At 44.1% G+C, this 23,133-nt stretch overlaps 1 protein-coding gene across 3 annotated transcripts in view; it reads right to left on the bottom strand.

Annotated features, from left to right (window-relative positions):
• Nucleotides 1–207: 207 nt before the first annotated feature.
• Nucleotides 208–23,133, bottom strand: part of smarca2 (SWI/SNF related, matrix associated, actin dependent regulator of chromatin, subfamily a, member 2) — a 66,065-nt gene continuing 43,139 nt past the window's right edge. For 2 of the 3 annotated variants that reach the window (XM_061730725.1, XM_061730727.1), the window contains 10 exons: nucleotides 22,230–22,457; nucleotides 19,950–19,991; nucleotides 19,293–19,370; nucleotides 18,780–18,998; nucleotides 17,391–17,617; nucleotides 10,775–10,880; nucleotides 10,452–10,553; nucleotides 9,540–9,666; nucleotides 7,605–7,744; nucleotides 208–2,045 (listed from right to left, as the gene is read on the bottom strand). In XM_061730725.1, coding sequence (XP_061586709.1) covers nucleotides 2,010–2,045; nucleotides 7,605–7,744; nucleotides 9,540–9,666; nucleotides 10,452–10,553; nucleotides 10,775–10,880; nucleotides 17,391–17,617; nucleotides 18,780–18,998; nucleotides 19,293–19,370; nucleotides 19,950–19,991; nucleotides 22,230–22,457 — 1,305 coding nt within the window. In that variant the 3' untranslated portion in view covers nucleotides 208–2,009. The remainder of the gene's footprint in view (nucleotides 2,046–7,604; nucleotides 7,745–9,539; nucleotides 9,667–10,451; nucleotides 10,554–10,774; nucleotides 10,881–17,390; nucleotides 17,618–18,779; nucleotides 18,999–19,292; nucleotides 19,371–19,949; nucleotides 19,992–22,229; nucleotides 22,458–23,133) is intronic. The other variant, XM_061730726.1, reaches the window with a different exon arrangement.

The following is a 23,133-nucleotide window of genomic DNA, read 5'->3' on the forward strand; positions in this document are numbered from 1 at the left end:
AGTCGTGGCCGACGGTCGTGGCGTCACACGTCTCCACAAACGTCCAAAGGCCTTCAGGAACAGGGACCCTTGTTCAGGTGGACGTGATGATAAACACGTTTCTGAGATTCTACCAGAATTGAAACTTCAGGCACAATTAATTGATCGGTGTGTTTTACAAAGTAGAAGAAGACCAAAAAAATGAGCCAGGAAACGGGTGTGTGTTGAAAACCTGTGATGTTTATTGGCCCTGGGCTATGAGATCCAACCACAAAGACACTGTGCAAAGAAAGCTTCGATAAGTCACACTTACGGAGTTGGCGAGCACGTTACACAAACAAAAGTGATGTTTGCATGTGAACGGTATACAGTCGTTAAAAGAGTTCATGCTAAAAACACGTAAACCTTTAAAAGAGGGTTCCAACTAACTCACACTGAACACAAACACTTGAATCCAAATGAACAAATCAATACACTGTTGATCAAACTGTGTAATCTGGTTCTTAGTCTCCGAACAGTTTCCTTTGTGCCAACTGTCTTCAATACTTCCTCAATACTTCCTCAATACTGCTGCTGGTTCCACTCTGCTGTCTGGACAGAGAGCTCAGAGACGGCGCTCTAAAGGACAGAGACGAGACTCTGAAGGACAGAGACGAGGCTCTGAAGGTCAGAGACGAGACTCTGAAGGTCAGAGACGAGGCTCTGAAGGACAGAGACGAGACTCTGAAGGACAGAGACGAGACTCTGAAGGTCAGAGACGAGGCTCTGAAGGACAGAGACGAGGCTCTGAAGGTCAGAGACGAGGCTCTGAAGGACAGAGACGAGACTCTGAAGGACAGAGACGAGACTCTGAAGGTCAGAGACGAGGCTCTGAAGGACAGAGACGAGGCTCTGAAGGTCAGAGACGAGACTCTGAAGGACAGATTATTAAAATAACAAATATTATAAGAAATCTCAGATAAACAACTTGTCAAAGTCTCAGAAGAAAGAAAACGTGATGATACGAGGCGTCACCTGGTTACCGTACGATAAGAGTTTTAGTAATAAAAGAAGTTAAAAACAAGCGTTCGGCCTGAAGAATTCATTTGTTAGTGACAAACGTACAAAAGTCAGAAATGTTCATGTTCATAATTGCTGGTGAACTGGACCCGGCAGAGTCTGGCAGATATTTCATATCTGGAGCTAAGAACTGGGAATTTCATGGCCGTGCTTCTTCCCGAGCAGCAACGCTCCAACTCTCCCCAGATCGGGTCTCTTACAGATCCCAGCGAGCTGACGGGACTACAGGAGGAGCGGCGCCTCGCGGTTCCTCGGCCTGCTAACACAGCAGGGGGCGGTTCCACTTCTGACCACACGGGGCGCCCGGTCCCGCCTCGTGAAGGCTCTTGGGATGTGCTGCCCCCTGGTGGCCAGAAGTGGTTCTGCTACGTAGAAACGGGCATCGCAGCTGCAGAGAAGAAATGATTATCTGAAGCAATGCATGCTGGATCTTCACCTGGCCGCTTAAAAACCAAGGAAGCAGCAGTGACCCGCCGGCTGAAGGTCACACGAGGGGTTAAACCTTTTTTTAGGGGTATTTTTCTTTTTTCATTTGGCACGACACAACGTTAAATAATAAAATCTAAGATTAAAAAGCTGATTGCCTCAAATTTACCTTCAGTGCTCTTCTGTTATTGTCGGGAACTTTCAGTCAGATTTGTTGGAGGGTCCAAGAAAGCAGGACCACGCCCAGAAAAGCGCGTGACAGCTGGGTTTTAAAAAAGAGCTTTTTTTTTGTGCCTCGTTCAAGCACATATTTAAAAAATATACTAGAAAACTGTCCTTAATACAGGAATATAAGCTGATTGGTATTGCTATGTGTTCATCAGTCATCACTCGTCTCAGAGCCGGCGGGAGAGACGACCCAGAGACGCTGATGAAGAAGAAGAAATGCAAAAACAGAAAATGGACCTGAACAGCAACAGAAGATATCGTCCTTTTGTAAGTGCAGTAAACAATATCTTCATCTTTGTTCTCGCCGCCACTCGCTGTCACTCGTCGTCACTCTTGCTCTTGTCCGACTGATCCTGCAAGGAAACACAAACAGACACAGCATTAAAGTCTGGCGGTGCAGCAACGTTGCCGGTGACCGGGGGGGGCAGCAGATCGGAGGGAGACCTGCTGGACCTGCTCCGCCCGTCACACCGGCGCCGCCAGCGGCTCCTTTCTCACCGCTGCAGATCAACACCAGGTGCTCGGAGGTGGTTCTCTCGCTTCATTGATGATTAAAGTACCGTATTTTCCGCACTATAAGGCGCACTTTCAATGAATGATGCATTTAAAAACTTTTTCCATATATAAGGCGCACTGCATTATAAGGCGCTACAGTACAGGCTGGGGTTACGTTATGCATCCATTAGACCAGGGGTCGGCAACCCAAAATGTTGAAAGAGCCGTATTGGACCAAAAACGCAAAAAACAAATGTGTCTGGAGCCACAAAAAATAAAAAGTCTTGTATCAGCCTTAGAATGAAGGCAACACATGCTGCATGTTTCTATATTAGTTAGAACTGGGGGGAGATTTTTTTTTTCATTATGCACTTCGAGAAAAAAGTCAAAATGTCGAGAAAAAAGTCGAAATGTCGAGAAAAAGTTGAAATGTTGAGAAAAAAGTCGAAATGTTGAGAAAAAAGTTGAAATGTTGAGAAAAAAGTTGAGAAAAAAGTCAAAATTTTGAGGAAAAAAAAATCAAAATTTCGAGAAAAAAGTCGAAATGTTGAGAAAAAAGTCAAAATTTCGAGAAAAAAGTTGAAATGTCGCGATTAAAAAGGAAAGGGAAAAAGGAAGAAAAAAAGGGAAAAAAGAAGAAAAAAAAAGGTCAAACATTTTTGAAAAAGCTCTAGGAGCCACTAGGGTGGCTCTAGAGCCGCGGGTTGCCGACCCCTGCATTAGACCAAGGGTCGGCAACCCGCGGCTCCGGAGCCGCATGCGGCTCTTTCATCCTTATACTGCGGCTCCGAGTGGCTTGGGAAAATAAATTACAAAAAAAAAACTAAGTATTTAATTGAATTGTATTTTATTTGTGTTAGTTCTTTAATATTTTAGTTCTAAATTGGAAGATTATTGTGATCTTGACATATTAGAATAAATATATTTAGTTTTTCGTTGCTCAAAATAAACGTCATACTCGCGAAAGCCGGTATACCCGCCAAAACGCCATCCATTCGTCGTGACTTTCAACTCCAGCAAAGCAAAGTATGGAGAAATGTAAGAAAAGAAAAATATTGACCGGATTATAAGGCGCATGGTCAGCTTTTGAAAAAATGTAAGGTTTTTAGGTGCGCCTTATAGTGCGGAAAATACGGTACTATTAAAACTTCCTCGCCGTTAACTTTTCATTATACAAAATGATCAAGTCATTTTTCCATTCAAACCACTGTGGAGGAGACGGCGGAGCGGAGGAGACTCTCCTCTGCCTCCTCCACTGAGTTAAAATCCTCGTTTTGATTTAGCTCAGCAGACGTTTAACTCCACGTCCAGCCTCCCTGGGAACCTGGAATCAGGAGCACGACTTCTCCACAACCATTGGTTCCCCGCTATACGAGGGGCGGGGCTTGCTGAATGGTCCATCATGATTTGTTTAGGTGGAATTGGTCCTCTAGGATTATAAATGAGCAAACATCATCATCAAAATGGGATTTAATGAGCTCCCAGGGGCCTTTGCTGGGAGGATGTTCATAAACACCAGTTTACGGCTCCTCGGAGGGATCAGAGTTGAACTTTCAGTCTCTCACATCGTCGTGTTGCAGCCAGATCTGCATTCCTGATGCAGCAATAGTTTCAAAAAGTCGTAGTTTCAAAGCCACTACATCTTCCACCTCTTTCTTCCTGTGAATCGTGAACTTTTGTTTTTGACTCTTGAAAGACGACGAGTGCAGGAACGCTCCGGTGCGGCTCCAGCGCCAGGGCTCTGGCGGTCTACGGAGATTTCCCCGAACCGCATCTGTATTTTTGTATTTACTTTATTTCGCCGGCGGGGATTACTGACGGAGGATGAAGAGGAGTCCTGCTGAGTCTCCAGAAACTCCCGGAGAGCATCTGCAGTTGTTTGGAGCAACTCTGCAGTGATGAGAGACGTCGTTTCTATAACAACGGAGCTGATTTCAACTTCTGACACCTCAACCCTGTAAAAACAACTCCATAAAAACAACTCCATCAACAGTCCAAAGACCACATCTCTCATAGAAAGCTTCAATTCAACAGATTACTAATTTAAATTAACTTGTTCTGCCAGAGACAGATAAATAACACTGTTTTACATTCACCTCAACACACTCTAGTATTGAGTGAGTGAGTGAGTGAGTGAGTGAGTGAGTGAGTGAGTGAGTGAGTGAGTGCATCTTGGAGAGCCGTTCAATTTTCGTTGTATCGTCTTCAGTTCATTCATTCATTCATTTACAAACCACAGCAACTGTCTTTGCTCCTTCAATGCTGATCTCATCATTTTAATTTGGTTTTATATCTTTATATTATTAAAGTCTTTTTTAGTTATCAGCAGCTGGAAAACAGTGACAGTGAACTCTCTCCAAAGCTGAAGTCCAGGGATGGACAGAGAAACCCTGCTGGGTACATACTGTCCTTTTGTTGTCGGGGCGTTCAAAGTTTCTACTTTTTCAGATTTGAAGTTGCAAGAAAAGAAAAGCTGAAAAAATATCAAATTGGAGTTGGACTAAATAATTCAAGAGAAGAAGAAAGTCCATCGGCCAGGTGGAGCTGGCGGCAGGAACAAAGCTCGCTCAAAGCCGTCCACAAGTCCAAGCGCTTCTGTTGAGTGTGTACAGGAGCAGCCCACGTGCACGGCTCTGGTAAAACCCACCTCCTCTACTTCACTGATTCAGACCCGACCACTGTTCACCCACCGGGCCTGTGCACATTAGCCGCCACATCGTGCAAACTGGAATTGCAAATAGAAAATGTGGCTAATGGAAATGTCACTTTCACACACATATACATATATTTATCACAGAACGAATGTTTTTATGTTTGAATGAGGTTTTTCTGGTGATTTAAAAAAGAAACCAGACTGTGTAATAAGAACTGGACAACCTATCTGTAATGTCACCCATAGTTCCCTCTTTGTCCTCGTCCACGTCCCAAATTATTATTATTTTTTTTTTAAACATTTTTTTGTGGCTCTAGTGGCCTTTTATTCAAGTTGCAGATAGGAAAGTGGTAGAGAGAGAGAATGGGGATGACATGCAGCAAAGGTGCGCAGGCCGGGATTCAAACCTGCAACCACTGCAGGATAGATGATTTCATTTTCTTCTCATCAAGCACCTTCTGCACCCTTATTTAGCTAATTTAAATTATTATCAATTTTTTCCATTAATAAGTTTCAAACATGCCTGTTTATGTTTAAGTTCATTAATTTCAAACAAGACATTCCAGGCACTTTTCATAATTTTTTTCTGTTATCATCAGATATTCATTCTTATTCAGTTAGAGGAGGGAAGAACTTTCATTTACCTCTTTGTCGTACCTGCAGTCACCAATCCTTTATCAAATTCCATGGCCCTCAACTCTGGAACTGTTTAGATAGATCTCTTAAGTTAGTGTCATCCTTAAAAATGTTTAGGACCAACTTAATGGGGTATCTTTTATATAGACAAAATTAACAGGCTATTCGTACTAAAATGAAATTGCCATTTCATGGATATTTTTGTTTGGGTGTTTATTGTATTTTTCTTTGTTTCTTTTACCTTTTCTTTTCCTTTCTATTCTTTTGCTATTGACTGATTTGTTTTGGTGATTTTGTAATGAGGGGAGGATTTTTTATAAGCCCTTCGGGCTTCTTTTCCTCTCCTGCACAAATTATTTGTCCTTGTATGATAAAAAAAACTTTACTGTTGTCATTGTGCAAATAAATAAATAAATAAATAAATAAAATAGATAGATAGATGATAGATTTATTATAGTACCCTTGGGTAAATTTGGTTCACAGTGAGTGCCTCCTCATACAATCTAAAACCATAAACTCAACAACACAGGATAACATAAAGTGACAACAGTGCTTTGGCTAAAAGAACAAAGAACAAGAAGGACGGCCCCAAGATAGGAATCAAAATAAGTTAAAACATCAGTAGATAAAAACACTAAAATATTAAAACCAAGCAAAAGGATAAAAGGATAAAAAATGTGCCTTTTCATAAAAACAAGATAAAGGAAACAATACAAAACATAAAGGAGGAGGACTGTAGCCTCAGTTTATAAGCCGCTTGCTTAACCCACTGCGCCACAGAGCGGCCCAAACACGTCCCGTAATTTTTACCCAAAAAGGTACAAAGAAGATTCCCTCGCCCACTTTTCATGGATGTGAAATCCAACTTTGGAGTCTTTCTTCAGTTCAGCGTCCACTGGTCCTTGAAGACACCCTGGAACATCCTCCCAGAAATCCCTGCTCTATAAGGGACTCGCCTCACGACAGTTTGTTGAAATAAATAACTCTGCAGGTTTATACTTGTGTTAAACATGTTTAAATGTGCTCAGTCTCATCTGGACGCGGCAGCAGACCTACGAGGATCATGTTCAGAGCTCAGACTTCGAGGCTGAAGGGCTTGGTCTCGGTGGGTGGAGGAGCACCACCGGGGGACGTATTCTCATTTCAGACTTCCAGGACGGATCAGAGTCCTGTCATCCCCGGTCTCGCTGGTGGAACGGAGGCTGGCCGCAGAGGACCAGAGGACAGCTTTGTGACGTGTTGCTAGAAGCTATTTTTACATCCGAGTAGACGGAGAAGCACCGGCTGTGAGCAGAACGAACAGTCCGACCACATTCCCCTCAGCTCCTGACACCCTTCCTCAGATTTAATAAGGTCCACTTCCTGTCAGACAAGTAAAGTGCCCTGAAGGTCGACTCGTTGGCCTCCCAGGTGTTAATGAGCTGCAGGACCGAGACCAGCACACGGCAGTCTCCACGTCTCTGTGAGTCCACTCGTTTGGTTTTATTCTTCAGGAGGATTTTTGGCATTAAGGGAACATGTGGATTGTTTTTGGAGAAAAAGGAAGAACATTTCAACCACAGAAGCATTTTACCTCAACTAAAATATATTATGATTAAATCCAGGTGTTGAATCCAGGTGTTTTGTTTGTGAACCCTGTAAGACCAAAATATAAAACTTCTTAGGTGAAATTAATATCCTTAAATTGATTTTTTTGCACTAGCGCCACCGTGTGGAGCACCTGCTGAGCTGCAGCTGTGTGTAAAAGGTCATATCTCAGGAACGGCTGGATGCATCTGGATGATTGACACCTCTACTGAATCTTTGCAGCCGATAAAAATCAACAGACTGTTTAAAATTAAAGCCCCAACATTCTCACTTCCTGGAATCAGGACAGGTTGCAGTTCCTCTACCGACCACCAGGGTCCGGATCCAGACCTGCAGTTCCTCTACCGACCACATAGTGTATTGGGGAGATACAGGAGCACATAGTTACCCGTTACGTGTCATGGGTGGAACTTGCATCGCTGTCAAGCTGCTGTTTGAACAACCAGATATTTTCACTCTGCCGCCGTCTTTCTTACTCCTGACACACATCACAGAGTTCAGGCTGACGTCCGACAGCGACCTGAGGAGATCGGGGACCTACGTTATCATCCTGGTCGTCGTCGTCGTCACTGTCGTCGTCGCTGACCACCGGCTTGGCCTTCCCCCGGCTCTGCCTCTTCTTTCCTTTGTCGTGACCGCGCGACTCTCTGCCCAGCTTGATCTTCACCCGCACCGACTTGGCTGAAGGAGACAGGACGTAAAAGATGAGCATGTTGTTGAACTTAAAAGAAAATAAAAACACTGATCTTGTTTCCCTGCACCAGGAACAATCCTGGTCCGTCTTAACCTGAACGTTCAGACCCCGATGATCCATCAGACCAACAAATACCATCTTGACTTAACTGTTTCTGCCTGTGTGTGTTTTGTTTTTGATTCCCCGTCTTGTACCCGACCGTCTCCATCACCTGCCTCGCGTCACCCCGCCCGCGCGGGAAGCTCCTGCTGCGTCTTGGGCCAATGATGTCTTAATATTTATGACTTGTATAGCGTTTGCATTTTTTATATGATATAAAAATGTGTTGTAATATTCATTTTCAAGGTGCAATAATTGTTCTAACCAGCCCGACCGAACTGACCCATCATGCATATTTTCCCAGTCATTTTATGCTTCTTCCTGCATTCATTTTTGAGATTCTTAACTTTCTAAAGCCGTCTTCAGGGCTGGTTCTGTGGACTGTCTGAATGATTTTACTTCTAATTCAGTTGCACTTTCTTATCCTTTAACTACGGATTACTGCGATTTGCTGTGACAACAGGAATATCGTTTACAAGAGGAGGGCTGAACTCTGTAATGATCCACTAACGTCTGGAAAAAGGCTCAAAGTCTAAGAGAAGAGGTGGATGGAAAGAGGAAATGGAGGTCCAGAAGGAACACGTTGACGTTTCCCGCGTTAATCACTGCTGGGAGTGAGATTATTACGATATTTATGACTTCACTGTCAGTTGATATTAAAACTTGTTTTGCATCCCTGAGTAGCTCGAGATGACCAAGATAACACAGCAACGCCCCCATCGACACGCCACCTGTACGAGCTTGTTCAGATTCTGTGATGAGCGCCCCCTAGTGGCCCGTTAGATAAAAGCACCGCCAGGGACCGGCACTCTGAACTAGAGTGGGAATGGGACACAAATCTCGCAGGAGCGGGTGGCTAAAAAAAAACACTGCGGGATCGGGATGTACTCTAGCGACAAGATGGAAATCAATGACGTGGAAAAGAACCTCAAACAAGGTCTTTACAAAACAAAGACAAAGCAAGTCAGATATCTGGAGAAATTTGGTTTAGTGTCTGTGGCACATCTTGGAAGAGACGCAGGGATTGGGAACGCAGTCTGTCAGCAACATTCTCTTCCTCCACAGCAATGTAATGGCCAAGTGATTCATTTGTTAAATTAATTTGTTTAATTCGTTAACTTTGTTTATTTTATGTTATTTATTAGTGTTATTTGAGCCACTACTCTCGTTGCTATAACCTCAATCACATAATTGATGCGGCGCAAAGGCGAAATAGCTTGTGCGATGATGACAATGATGGATTTGCATCTAACTTTCGGTCAGGTGGCCTATGAACTGTCAATCATCCATCAAGCTCCACAATGATCATGTTAACATTAAATCAGATTGATTTGTCTCGGACATTTCTCTTGTGGGACGGAAGAAGACACAAAATCAATGCATCTCTATTATTGTGCAGGCATGAATTCAGCGGGAACGGGATGAAGAAAACAGTTCTACTCTGAAGCTCCACAAAAACAGCCGGAAGTTAGTCACGGTTGATTCTGCCTCCCAGATCCTCGCAGTTTGATCCCCCACGTGAACTTCACTCCCCGAGCAGCACCGGCCGGGTTTTAATGACACGAGGCAAGGTTGATGGTGTGTGTGTGTGTGTGTGTGTGTGTGTGTGTGTGTGTGTGTGTGTGTGTGTGTGTGTGTGTGTGTGTGTGTGTGTGTGTGTGTGTGTGTGTGTGTGTGTCTCACCCTCAGCCTCTGACTCGTAGTCATCATCATCGTCCTCCTCGCTGTCATCCTCACTCTCTTCTTCCTTGGCAATCTTCTGTCTGGCGCTCTTGAACACCGACTGGAGGACGATGGAGTCCTCGTATATCTGTGGGTTCACAGATAAAGATCAGGGCGGTAAAAACAGGTTGTGTCCTGCCCCCCCAGGTCAGCGCGGTTTGGAGTAAGAACATGAGAGAGGGCTGAGATTCGCGAGCAGATTAAGCCGGCAGGTGAAGGCTGTAAACGATGTCCAACACGAAACACTAGACTTCGAACTTCGATCTTTTCCAATTGTAAATAGTAGTCGACACTGTGGTAAATTATTTTAATATTGTGTTTTTTTCCGTGTTACTACCATGTATAATTCTATACTTTATTGTTATTCTGTATGTTTGTATTATGTATATAATTGTGTCCTGTGTGAGGACCCCAGGAAGAATGGCCATTACTCCCACAGCGGAGTGATGGCTAATGGAGATCCTAATAAATAAACAAATAAGCTTCATTGCAGACGGTCAGACTTTAGTCTCCAGGTCGGAAAAATCTGCTTCAGGATGAACCTTTAAAATTAACCTTGAGGTCGTCGCTGCTCTTCTTCATCTCAGCCAAATGACAGGGGGCTGAGGACACGCAGGTTTCTACAACCAAAACCGCTAAACTGTGACAGCGTGAGCAGCAGGAGCCGAGGGGACGAGAGGCAGCGGGTCCCGGGATCTAGAGAGACGCGCTGCGTTGAAACAGCTGCATCTACCCAGGAGCAGTTACACGAGAAGAGGACGTTTCAACAGGTGGAAAAGTGAAAACCTGCAGCCTTCTGACTGGAGCTCAGACACAGAAGCAGGTTCAAGGATCAATTACAGGGAGCAACCCGAGCAGGTCGAGGTTTCTGACCTGAGAGCCCTCCAGGTTGAAGGTCTGTGCGTTTTGACAGAGCAGCATCACGTCCTTCTCCAGGTCCCCCACGTTCCTGTATTTGTGGCTTCTGACACGTTCCTGTTAACACAAACACATCCTCACGTGAGCTGAACATTTCTCTGGAGTGATCAATCACTTTCACTGAGCTGTTAGCTTGAGGAGCGGATCAATGAGCCTGACCAGTCAACCTGATCACTTCCTCTTCAGTCCAGAGAACCGGTGCGGTTCCTCTGGACTGGACTGTTCTCCCTCACGTCCCTCATTCACCACCGTTTCTGGAGGCATCTTGGCCAACAAACCTTGATCTTCTTGAAATCCACGGGTTTCCTGATCAGCTCATAATACTCCGGGAGTTCTTTCCTGGACGGGAGCTGGACGAAGACTTCACTCAGCTGTCTCGCTGACCTGCAAAGACAAGAGCGGGTCATGATAACCACATTCAGTCCGTGTCTGCGCTGCTCTCACATCTGATGGTGAACCGCCCTGCCGTTCTGGACTGGATCTACCACCAGAGATTTTTTAGTGCGTCCAAAACATTACAACGTACTCAATAGTAGCTCTATCCATACTCATTCCGGGGAAATTTATTAGTGTGGATTGATGGATACTAGCCGAGCAGAAACTTCCCACAATACAATGCAGCGGTGTTTGGTTGCTAAGTGATACGTATAAGTGTGATATCAAGTATAACAATATTATTATATAATATTATTATTATAATATACGTATATAATATTATATAATGTCATCTTGTTTCGGCCCATATAAATGGGAAATAGCGAAGCGCTGCTGCTGCTGTGACACATCACTTCCTCCCAACGGCAGGAAGTGACGTGTGCGCTCTTAATAGTACGTCCAAATGAATGCACACTACTGATATTTACTCAAAAGTGTGCCGAACTTAAGTATACTTTTTAGTACATACTGTTTAGCATGGCATTTTGGACGCACCGTGGATCTAAAACCAGCCCTGGACTGGATCTAGAACCTGAACTGGATCTAGAACAAGCCCTGAACCAGTTTCAAGTTGGTAGAAAAGTGTTAAATAAGGAGTCATGTGACCTGTAGATGTGAATATATATATATATATATATATATATTTTTATATATATATATATATATATATATATATATATATATATATATATATATATATATATATATATATATATATATGTGATATTTGGGAGTTTTACTGTGAAACTCACGTCCTTCTGTTTTGCTAGCTGCAATTATAATTTGCATAATTTGAGGTGATTAGAAACTAATGTTTGGGGAATCATTAAAGATCTTCATGAATGAACTGCATCTACAGTATATAAATGCATATTTATAAGATGCATTACTTATCACATTTACATCGGTCCTGAAATTCATCCTTGCTCCATGCAGGCCATAAAATTCACTTTTCCTGTAACTCTGAGAAGTGTTGGTGTGGTTCTGAAGTGCAGCGCGTCATGAGGAGATGGTCCTGTTAGCCAGGCCTCATGAATATATGTGGGATGAAAATAAATAGTTCATATTGTCATAATCGGTGCATATAGACACGGACGGTTACAAACGCGTAAGACTGTCAGCTCTGAATAATGCGGCAGCAGGGACGTGGAGAATTGAGATGCCGTTTTGTCAGATTAGTGGGAATTTATCAGCATTCGCAGGTGGAAAGACGGGCCGTTCACAGTGAACGATGCAGCTGAATTAATAATAGTGTTAACACCGAGGACGGTTGGCCGTTCTAAGATTAAGTAGGCGGAGAATAAGCAGTTTAACGCATAAAAAGAGCTTAAAAATGCAAACAGTCATCATTCAGAAATGAAAATAAAGACGAGATCGAGGATGAATCATGGGAGGAAGTATTAACTAACATTAAATCTTGCTCGATTAATGCTAGGCTCCAACTGATCCAGTACAAGATAGTCCACAGATTACATTATTCTAAAACCAGATTAAACACACTTTTCCCCAATCTCTCTCCACTGTGTAATAGATGTAATGCAGCAGAAGGTTCTCTTGCACATCTTTTCTGGATCTGCCCGAAATTACACAACTTTTGGTCTCTCATTTTCCAATGGTTTTCCTCTGCCTTTAACATAATTGTAACACCTGACCCTGAAGCTGCTTTGTTAGGACACTCCAATACTCTGAAAAACCTGGATTGTAACATACGTACTGCTTTGACTCATGGTATGATGATTGCTAAGAGATGTATCCTGAAACTGTGGAAGTCCAAGTTTGAGACTTGGCAGAGGGAACTCATAAGCATTCTGCATGTGGAAAGACTGAGATACGAACTCTCTGGTAATCCCCTGAAGTTCTCCAAGATATGGAGTCCAGCGCTAGAGCATATGAAAGACCACTGATGCTCTCTTTACCCACTTACCTTGCTTATGCGCCTCCCTGGTAGGTTCTCTTATTTGATGTAATGTAATCTGAACATTTCCATAAATAAAGTGTTAAAAAAAAAAGAAGAAAGAAATGAAAATAAAGCCCAGATGAGTAAGATGCAGAATATAAAGCTCCAAACTGGTCTTTCAACAAGACCCTGGACCAGTCCCTGGACCAGACCCTTGATGAGACCCAGGAAAGACCCAGGACATTTGTAGTTCCAGTACTGACCACCGGGGGAAATGTCCCATGATTCATGAGGACTGATGGAGGGTTTACACCAGGTGTTAAGAGTCAGGCTTTGAGGGGGAACCAAAGATCAGACTGTGGTTGAGTTTTTATTCTCTGACCTCAGAAGAACATGTGGACAGTTTGGTGGTGTGGAATCTGCATTTCTAAATTTCTAGATTTCTAGAATAGCTACTTCTGCTTCCTATTTGGCCCCATCTGCCCCTTTGTTTAAAAAATTACATTTATTATCCATCTATGATATCAACATACTCCAATCATGTGCTTTCATTTACAAATGCACTTATCTTGCAAATATGCTTCCAAGTACTTTCAAAGATTTTTTTAAGATCAATTCACAAATTCATAACTATAATACTAGACAATTTGCGGATCTCCATTCTTCATTCAGTCGTACCAATAGCAGTCAGTTCTCCATCAAAGACAGAGGTTCCTCACTCTGGAATTCTCATATACTTATTGCTAAATCTTCACTGTCTATTAGTAGTTTTAAACAGAGATTGAAGACCAGCCTTATGTGCATGCTCACACGCAAGCACACACACTCATCCAACCGAGAAATTGTTTGGAAATATCCATCTTATTTGAACGCTGTTTTTGTACTTGCTGATTTTATAATGTAATGTATTTTCTTGGTGAGAACTTTGAATAAGCCCATTCTCACCTGCACATATTTTCATGCTTTTATATTCATTCTAACTTTTGTACCGTTTTCATGTTGTGCAAATAAACAAATCAAATCAAATTAAATGTTTGTTTATTTACCTCATGAACAAATGTACTGGTCCTGCTGAATTAAATATTACTTTACTGACTAGTTAAAAAGCGACACTTTCTAAAAATCAGCTGAAATGTTCGGATAATCCAACCATAAATGCTTTCAGTCAAATGAGAAACAGCACAATGCTTTGGCTCGTTATCAGATGCTACACGACGACAACGAAGCTAAACCTTTTGGTTTGTGGTTTCTACAAACATGAAAACAAAAGCTATTTCCATGAGAAGCGGCACCAGCTTGGACACAATTAGCTGCAAATGAGGAAAAAGCTCATCAACAAAGAGGTAAAACAATGATTGCTAACGGACACGCCACTGGTTCTCGGGCTGTTTCACAGTAAAAGTGGTTGGAACAGCGTTTGTTGTGGATAAATACAGCTGCTTTTGGGTCAGACGTTGGAAAACGAAGAGCACAGGTCCGTGTCCTCTCTGATACGATTGACGAGCCGCCGTGGGGTCTCCAGATAAACTGAAAGCATTTCTGTCGTTGTTTAGCACCTGAGACAGGAACGCTCGCAGAACCAGGTGCTTTTCCAGCCTTTAACGGACCTGCCAGGTCTTTTACTGGGATACAAGGAGCTAACACACCGAGCAGCTTCTCCTCCTCCTTTCTACCGTCTGCTCCAACTTCCAGGAGTCTTCCCCGCTAGCCATTGGCTGTGCTGGCTGTCAATCAAAAAACCACACCCCCAACTATACATTATTTTAGTGCTTTATATCATTTTACCCGCTACAGAACAAGAACATACCCCCGTATAGGTGTCGTGTGAAACCGGACCACAGAGACCCAAACTGGTGTTTTTGTACCAGACTGGAAACATGTTTGTGTTTGATATCAAGCTGGACCTGGATCCAGACCCTAGTATGGGAACAGCAGGTCTGATCCAGACCCTAGTAGAGGAACCGCAGGTCTGGATCCAGACCCTAGTACGGGAACCGCAGGTCTGATCCAGACCCTAGTAGAGGAACCGCAGGTCTGGATCCAGACCCTAGTATACCCTTTTTTCCAGCAAACCGGTTGCAGAGCTGGTTCGGAGCCGGTGCTAGTTCACAACTCGTTCAACTTGCGAACCAGCGAAGAACAGGTTTGTTTTCCACAGCTCGGGTGCTAAGGGGAGCCACGTCATAACGTCACTGCAAACGGCAGTTACTTTGCTGCGATTGCGTTGGAAAGTTGAAGCAACAACAAGGTATTTGCTCTAACAGGACTTGGTCCATGTAGCTCCTCCGTGGACACATCTCTAAAAGACAGGTCCTCTCCTCCTCAGATCCATGATGCTTTGCTGCATCCAGATTTATTCTTATTTGAAAATGTCTCCGTCTCCCAGTCTTGCTATTGCCGTTGGTCTTATAACTCCGCCCCCTCCGCTTACGTAAGCGGTTCTTTCCTCTAGACCAGCAAAGAGGTACTGCTACCTTGGAACCGGTCTTTGTGGCCCAGAGCCAGTTCTTTGTCAGTGGAAACAAAAAGGCCAGTTCCAAACTCAGCACTGGCCAAGAACCAGAACCAGCCTGGAACCGGTTTGGTGGAAAAGGGATAGTAGAGGAACCGCAGATCTGGATCAAGACCTTAGTTCTTGGTAGAAAAACTGCTATTTTTCACATTTTCTAGCTGGCCTCAACCAGGAAGTCAGAACGTCACTAGCGACTGTGATTAAGTAACTTAAGGTAATGTTAGCGTTGTTAGCCCAGTTGCTTTGAAATAACTAATAAATGTAAAAAAACTAATAAATGTAAACATCCTTGTTGATCATCCATATGTAAAAAGTGTCTAGTTTAATACGAAGCAGACATTCACCCTTGTTTTCTGCATAAACACCATAACAGATGAGAATTCAGGATCCTGATAAGCAAAGGGGGGGTTCATGTCATGGACTGTGACAACGGTGAATGTAAAAGCCCCTTGTGTCCATGTGACATAACTCAGCCGGAGACGACAGAGCTCTGTTGTCATGAGAACATCACGGACGGACCCGAAATGTGCTGAACATAGGAAATTAAACCTACACCGTTTCCTGGATGCACTGAGGAGATAAGAGGTTATTAAGTTTCAAGAAGCTCAAGCATATATTTGAGATTAAAGTCCAGTTGCTGCACACAGTGTGAAGGTGTAGTTTGATTTATGGAGCTACTGCACTGCATGCTGGGATTCAGAAGTCCTGGAGTGGAAACTTCAAGATCTCCTCCAGTTCGATTAGTTTGCCAGAAGGATGATTGAGATGCTCTGGGAAGAACAACCAGCGAGTGAGAGAGAGGAAAGAATCTGGACTTCTGGAAAGCCCGTTTTCCTGGAGAGGTCCAGCACAATAATCAGCCATTGCACATTCGCAGAGGAATGCACGTGTTGTTCCGTGCATGTCGCAAAGAGACGCATACTTGAGCCTTCACAAAAAAACAAAGAGCCCAGACAGAACGGAGGAGACCACACACTTCTGCTAGCTGCAGCGTTGGGCTGCCGTTCATCAGACATGACTTCATGTCTGTTCACTTCTACACTGCTGACCTTGGACGAGTCCCGTCTTTCCACTGCATAAGCAAGGCGTGGCCTATTTGCACATTTAAAAACATATTTCACCATCATCCTGACAAGGACAGAGCCTCGTGAAGGCAGATGTATCCTGCAGATTTCATCTCCTATGTTTGAAACTAAGAAACTCCAGCTGGACTCCGACTCGCTGCAGAGATCTCCATCTCTGTCTTGCGAGTCTCACAATATAACAAAAAAGTTAATAAATAAGACTCTCATCCTCGCTGCATCACACTCAGCTGCAAATTACTCCAACAAATCAGACTTACCGTATTTTCCGCACTACAAGGCGCACCCAAAAGCCTTTAATTTTCTCAAAAACCGGCAGTGCACCTTATAATGCAGTCCGCCTTATATAGGATCATTATGGTCATTTCTGTTACTGTAGTCTGGGAGATTGTGGGTACTGTAGTTGGTGTCGCCAAAGTAACGGCGCTAAAACCGGCAGGAATCTCCACAGACGTTCAAGACAACAGCAGCGGCGCTGACTCGCATAATGGCGACTGTGAGGAGACGGAGCCGGGACCGTTGGATGCTGCACTCGCCCAGCTGTTCTATTCCAACACGGAAGAAGAAGATTTCAGAAGTTTTCAGAAAGCTGGTTTTTATTTTGTTAATAAAGTTTGACTTACAGTTCTTCTTGTTTTTTTTTTTGCATTTGCTGTAGCATTTCCTGTAGCGTAGCTCCATCAGGTAGATGCGTAACTCAACCGCAGCCACTATAGTACGTTATCTTACCGTATACTCTGTGCACCTTATACATGAAGAGGGTTTTAAAATAGACCGTTTATTGAAGGTGCGCCTTATAATACAATGCGCCTTATGGTGTGGAAAATACGGTACTAACGAGGACCAAACTCTCACTCCATCAGTGAAGGAACTGAATCGCCCCTAGCAACCAGGACTCAAAGCTGCCCGACCACCCGCCCTGAAGGAGCGCTGGACCCAGTTTGACACAAGAGGTAGAGAAGTCTTACCCGTCTCTGTAGTTGATCACCGTGTCTATGATGGTGTTCATCTGCTTGGTGAGCTTGGGGGGGTTGGGGGACAGCTTCTCCACCGGCGGTCGTCCGCGTCTCTTCCGGGCCTTGCTGCTGCTGCTCTCGTCTCGGCTCGATGAGTCTTTGTCGTGACGTCTCTTGCGTTTGCGCTTCTTCAGCCGGATCTCCTCCTCCATCTCCTCCAGATTCCCATCCTCAATGGCCTGCCGATGCAGAGAGAACCGGAGCAAAGACCAGTTTAAAGCTCCACTTCCAGAATGAAGCCGAGTCGTCGGTTCATTGCCGGTTCCTGAGCAATAGTGTCACTTTTGTCATCAGATTAACATTTCTGGGGCTTCTCTACATATGTTCCTCATTATTTTTTAGTCCGAATCACATTTGAACACAAAATGAGTTGTTTTTCTCTTTAAAGTGGGCGATTGTTTATAAATTTCCTGCACAAGCTGCACTTACTGTAAAATACTGCCATTCATTTCGTGGCTGTTGATATTCACGCTTCAAACCGTTAAACCAGAGAAGTTAATTGCTCCCCGACAGCCAAATTTCATGTTCAGTGTGCAAGTAGCCTTCTCATGGTGCCGTTCCTCCCCCGACAGTCCGTTAACACGCCTCCGCACATCATCCTCCATTAATGAGCTCATCTGAAGCGCAGCCAACACCCGTGGTTTCAACATACTGTCACCTTGGCCTCAAAACCTCTTTGTTCTATTTTTGATTCCCCTCCAACCTTTGAGCCACTCAATAAAATGGATCTGTCAGGCTTAAAATGTCTCAGAGGGGCGTATGTCAAGTCTACTTGGCGTGGGTGACCGAATGCCACCGGCGCCACACCGACTAACTCGGGCTTCCAATTATATTCAAGACTTGATAAGTGGACGGTGGATCATAAATGTTTGCAGCAATCAAATAGTCTTGTTAACAAGTCACAAGACTCAGAGGATGCACCACTGCCCGTCCTCCAAGCAAACATGGAACCTACATGGGGTCGCCATGACGACTACATGAGGTCTATGTGAGGACCACGTGAGGTCCACCCCAGGTCTACATGAGACTACAGTCTCTGCAAATGGTGCACCTGTTTAACTAAGTGACCTTTTCAGTGCCCCTTCAGTCCTCGTTTTAGATGTTTCCACAGAAACATCTGAAATGAGGATGAATGGAAGATGCTAACATTAGTTAACACATTAGGAACTGAAGAAAAGTTGGGGTGTTCCAATCGATTTCCAGACTTCTGTAACTATTCAGAAGTCTTTTGGTGATGTCATGGAACGTTTGTTCAGTTCTTTTTACACAGTCTGTACAGTATCTGCTCACATTTGCTTACGTTATCAAAAAAGGATCAATATTAATGGCGTCAGTCTTTACCCGTAGCCACTGTTTCTCGGTCAGGGCGTCGCTGTAGTCCACGTCGCGACGGCAGCGGGATCCTCTACCAAACATCTTCTCCTCTTCCTCCTCGTAGGTGAGCCTCTCCACCTCGGCGTCATCTTTGATGATCCAGGAGGGAAGCTCGTCCTCCTCCATCAGACGAGGCTTTCGCTTCGGGTTCCTGGCGTCTTCTCTGCGGCGGTCCATGTCCATGCGCTACACGACCAGGGGGAGGAAACAGCACATCGCATCAGGAAGTGGCTAAGGACGAAAATGGTTCAAAGATTTTCAACAATTTTTAACTAAAGTAACTGTGTATCTCGTTACCATGGCAGCAGTTTCCATTACTTTGTAAAATAAGACTTCTGTCAACTGTCAGAACAAATGATGACCTTTTTTCCAGAGGAACGTGATGTGTAAAACAGCTACCAGCCTCTTCTTTTATAAATAAAACTAATATTTTTACACATTTATGGAAATATGACAAAAGAATCTGGGTGCTTTTCTTACCATGAAGAGTTCAAACTCATCCTCGTTGCGGGCTATCATCTGGTTGAGGGTTTCGTCATCAGGTACCTCATCTTCCTCCTGAAAGTTGGACACGGTTAAACGGTCAACACATTTACGACGTAAACAATCCGTTCACTCCAAGTTCTTTAGTCAGAGTAAAGTACATCCAGAAATCCGCAAGGAAACTTATCGTTTGTTCGGACAACACTTTCTTAAAATGTAAAAAATATTTTCAACAGACGAGCAGAGATGCGCCTAGTTCATCCATACGTTGGCACAACTGTCCGCTCCAGACGTTGTTTCCATGACTACCCCACAATCCTCTGTGTGCCATTTACGTTCTTATGGTTGCTAAGCAACCGGCATCAGCTGACACCAGGGAGCAGAGACCAGTCAACCACCGATATCAAATAATATGCAGGAGATTTATTTACAGTAGAAAAGTAGGAAAAAACGCTGAGCTTAAAACTGTTAAAACTGTTTTAACTTAAAGGTGTTAAAAGGAACCCTGGTTATTAAGACTTGTAGTCCCTAATTAGCCACAATTGTTCTCTTATACTAAAATATGTTGTTAGAAACACATAAAATAATCTAATTGCTTTAAAAATCTACAATGTTTATCACATATTTTGACCTGCGGGAGGCGCCATGTTTTACCTGCGAAATGCATTCTGAGGGCGATGACGTAGTCCGGTGGCTCTGGGAAGATAAGCCACGTTAGTTTAACTGGGACAGGTATCTAAAACATAGATGAGCAGCACTCTCCCGGCCGTGGAGGCTGACGAGGGAGCCCATAAGAGCCTACGCCGTAGACGGCGTAGCCGTGGCTCTAAAGCCTGCAGCGCACCGCCATCCTCTCTCGCCGCCGCCGGGATGGAGACGCCGGTGGGCAGGATGCAGGTTTGGGTGGGCATAGCCCACCCCTGCCCCCCCTAAAACCGGCCTCGGTGCTGGTTTACCGTTTGATGACAGACCAGAGGCTGAGGGGACTGGCCCGGGACTTTGACGAAACGGGATGCGCAGACTTCGCGTCAAATAGGCAAGAACATCTTTATTTAATTTAATGAAGCCAGATCTGGCTGGGGTTTTTATTGTAGCATCGGCTATCTGCTAGTTGAAACGTGTGGTCTGTTAGTCTATCTGAGTTTTATGGTGTTTTTATAGTTCATGCTTTATGGTGCGGTACTTTTTTTTTTTTTTTTTTTACTTTTTTGTAGGTGCGCCGTCACCTTTATGTTTAGCTGTGTTTTGATCTGTGTTTCTGGTGCGCCGTCACCTGTTTAGCTGTGTTTTCATCTGTTTCTGGGTGTCAAAACAGTGTACGGGGGCTAGCAGGAGCCACCGTCTGACGTCATTACCCAGAATGTATTGCGGTGTAAACAACAATGGCGACCTACGAGTTAAATTATATTTTCAAATTTTATAAAAACGAAGACATCAATAAGGTTTTTTATATCACATTGTTATAATTGATACCAACATTTATCTTTTAAGACCTACATGTCTTAATAGCCAGGGTTCCTTTTAAAAGAATAAACCTAAAATCAGTTAAAATGTGTTTAAGGGAGGATTTGAAATCAGGATTCAACGAGTCCTGAGTTGTTCTGGAAGTTGGAAAAAAAAATAAAAAATAAAAAAAAAATCTGAATATGGGACCTTAAAGTATTGCACACTTTGACCGGAGACGAGCGAACTCTTCAGACGCCCTGGATTACCTCATTGTACAGACTAAAGTTCCCAACGTGCAGCTCGGCTGCAACGCTGGCAGGACACACAACCATGAAGGATAAGCCGCATAAGTACCTGGAAGCTGAGCCAGATATGTGGTGTCTGGACCGTTGGTTCGGTTCAGTTACAAAGAACTCAGCCCAGAATCTCAGCAGAGGACACGCGGCTCGTTCTCTCCAGAACCTCAGTCACTAACGGGACCTTTTAATCCTTCACGGCTGACTGAACCGTTGTTCTGTGATGTTTGCTTTTGCTTTAATAGAAGATCTGGAAGCTCTGACGTGCAAATAACAACCTGAAGTAACAACTACTGACTTAACAAGTGAAGGACAAATAACTTCCTGATCAATCAACCATCTTCACGCGACGCTTTGGCTCAAGGTCAAAAACATCAATTCAGTAAATTCTTCCCATTAAAAAGCTACAAAGGCTCAGAGAGCTCGTCTTTCTCTTCAGACACTTGAACTTGAAAGACGGATCATAAAACCAGTCACGTTAAACGGCAGCCCTTCCTCCACGTGCAGCTTCCCTGTAAATACCATTCGGCACACAACGCTCAAACCAGGAGCAACGGGTGGCGTGTTAACGACTTAGAGAAAGGGAGGGCTGCGTACCTTTGCGCATTTGAGTATCGGTAATGAATAAAATAAAATAAAACTATCATCTACCCCAATCAGACTTTATTTGTTACGTCCGAGGCAGACGTCGTCTTCAGGAGTGTTTCTGGATTCCCGACTGAGCAGAGGGAACATTTCAGGACCAGATTCCAAAGGTTTTGTCCAGAGTTACCGGAGGATGGAGGTCTGTCCAGCATTCACACTTCCTTCATCAATTCCAGAAATAAATTGATTCAGTGTTAAGTTAAACGTCATCTTGCTACGAAGTAAATACACAACCAGACTGGATCTGAGCCACATTCGGCTCCGTCCCCTCTCATCCACAGCAGGGTATATAGATATGATTGGTACGTCTGCAGATAAATAACTCCGTTTCATCCCCCGTTTCACTCGTCGGCTCAAAGAAGTGATTTCCATCCCTCACAGGAAAAAGATGCGCATGAATAGAGGCGCGTCAGGGGCCGTTTTTGACTGACAGGAGACGTTTAGATGTTTACATCAACTCCACACGTCCTGGACTGAACGTTGTCCACACATTCTTAATTTTACGTGTGTCTCTTTGATGTTGTAGCATGTGAAGCATGTCACAAACCTCGTTCTGCTCCTCGTGCTCCAGGATGGCCTGAAGGAAGGCCCGGCGCTCGTGGCTGGAGGACTTCTGGTCAAACATCCCTGCCTGGATGACCTTCTGGTCCACGTTCAGCTTGTACTTGGCGGCTGCTAGGATCTTCTCTTCCACGCTGTTGACGCTGCAGAGACGAAGCACGCGCACCTCGTTCTGCTGGCCGATGCGGTGAGCTCGGTCCTGGGCCTGGAGATCCTGGAGGCAGCAGAGGGGGGAAGACGCCCGTCACGCATCAGTGCGACGGAGGACACGCGTGCGTTTAACTAAATCTGGTACCAAAACAAACGTAACACACAAGGTATTCTAGCGTGAAATAAAACATGAGCAGAACCAAGTCAGATCTGTTTGGATTCATGTGTTTGAAACATGAACATCCAGTCAGGAACATCTCACCATCTACTGGTTCTGCAGTCACGGACCAGAGAGGAACGTTTAGACCAGGGGTCACCAATCCTGGTCCTCGGGGGCCGGTGTCCTGCGTGTTTTAGATGTTTCTCTGCTTTAACACACCTGATTCTAATTAGTCAATGTCATCAGCTTGTCATCAAGGCCTGCTGTTAACAACACAGTCACTTATATCATGGTTAAATGAAGCAGGGAAACATCTAAAACCTGTAGGACACCGGCCCTCAAGGACCAGGGTTGCCCACTCCTGGTTTAGACGGACCTTTGGTACGTGTAGTCACACCTGTTAAACTACAAAAATGTGTTTAGTTGACATGAAAGTCACACAATGTGTTGATTCCTGTCAAATGGAACTGTTCAGGCTTCGTTTAAGACCGTATCTCAGGATGAACGATCATTCTCATCGATTATCCAATCAGAACGATCGATTCCTTCACCTGGCTGTTGATGCATCTGGACCAGAACT

Source organism: Cololabis saira, chromosome 9, assembly GCF_033807715.1.
Source record: "Cololabis saira isolate AMF1-May2022 chromosome 9, fColSai1.1, whole genome shotgun sequence".
NCBI classification, from domain to species: Eukaryota; Metazoa; Chordata; class Actinopteri; order Beloniformes; family Belonidae; genus Cololabis; species Cololabis saira.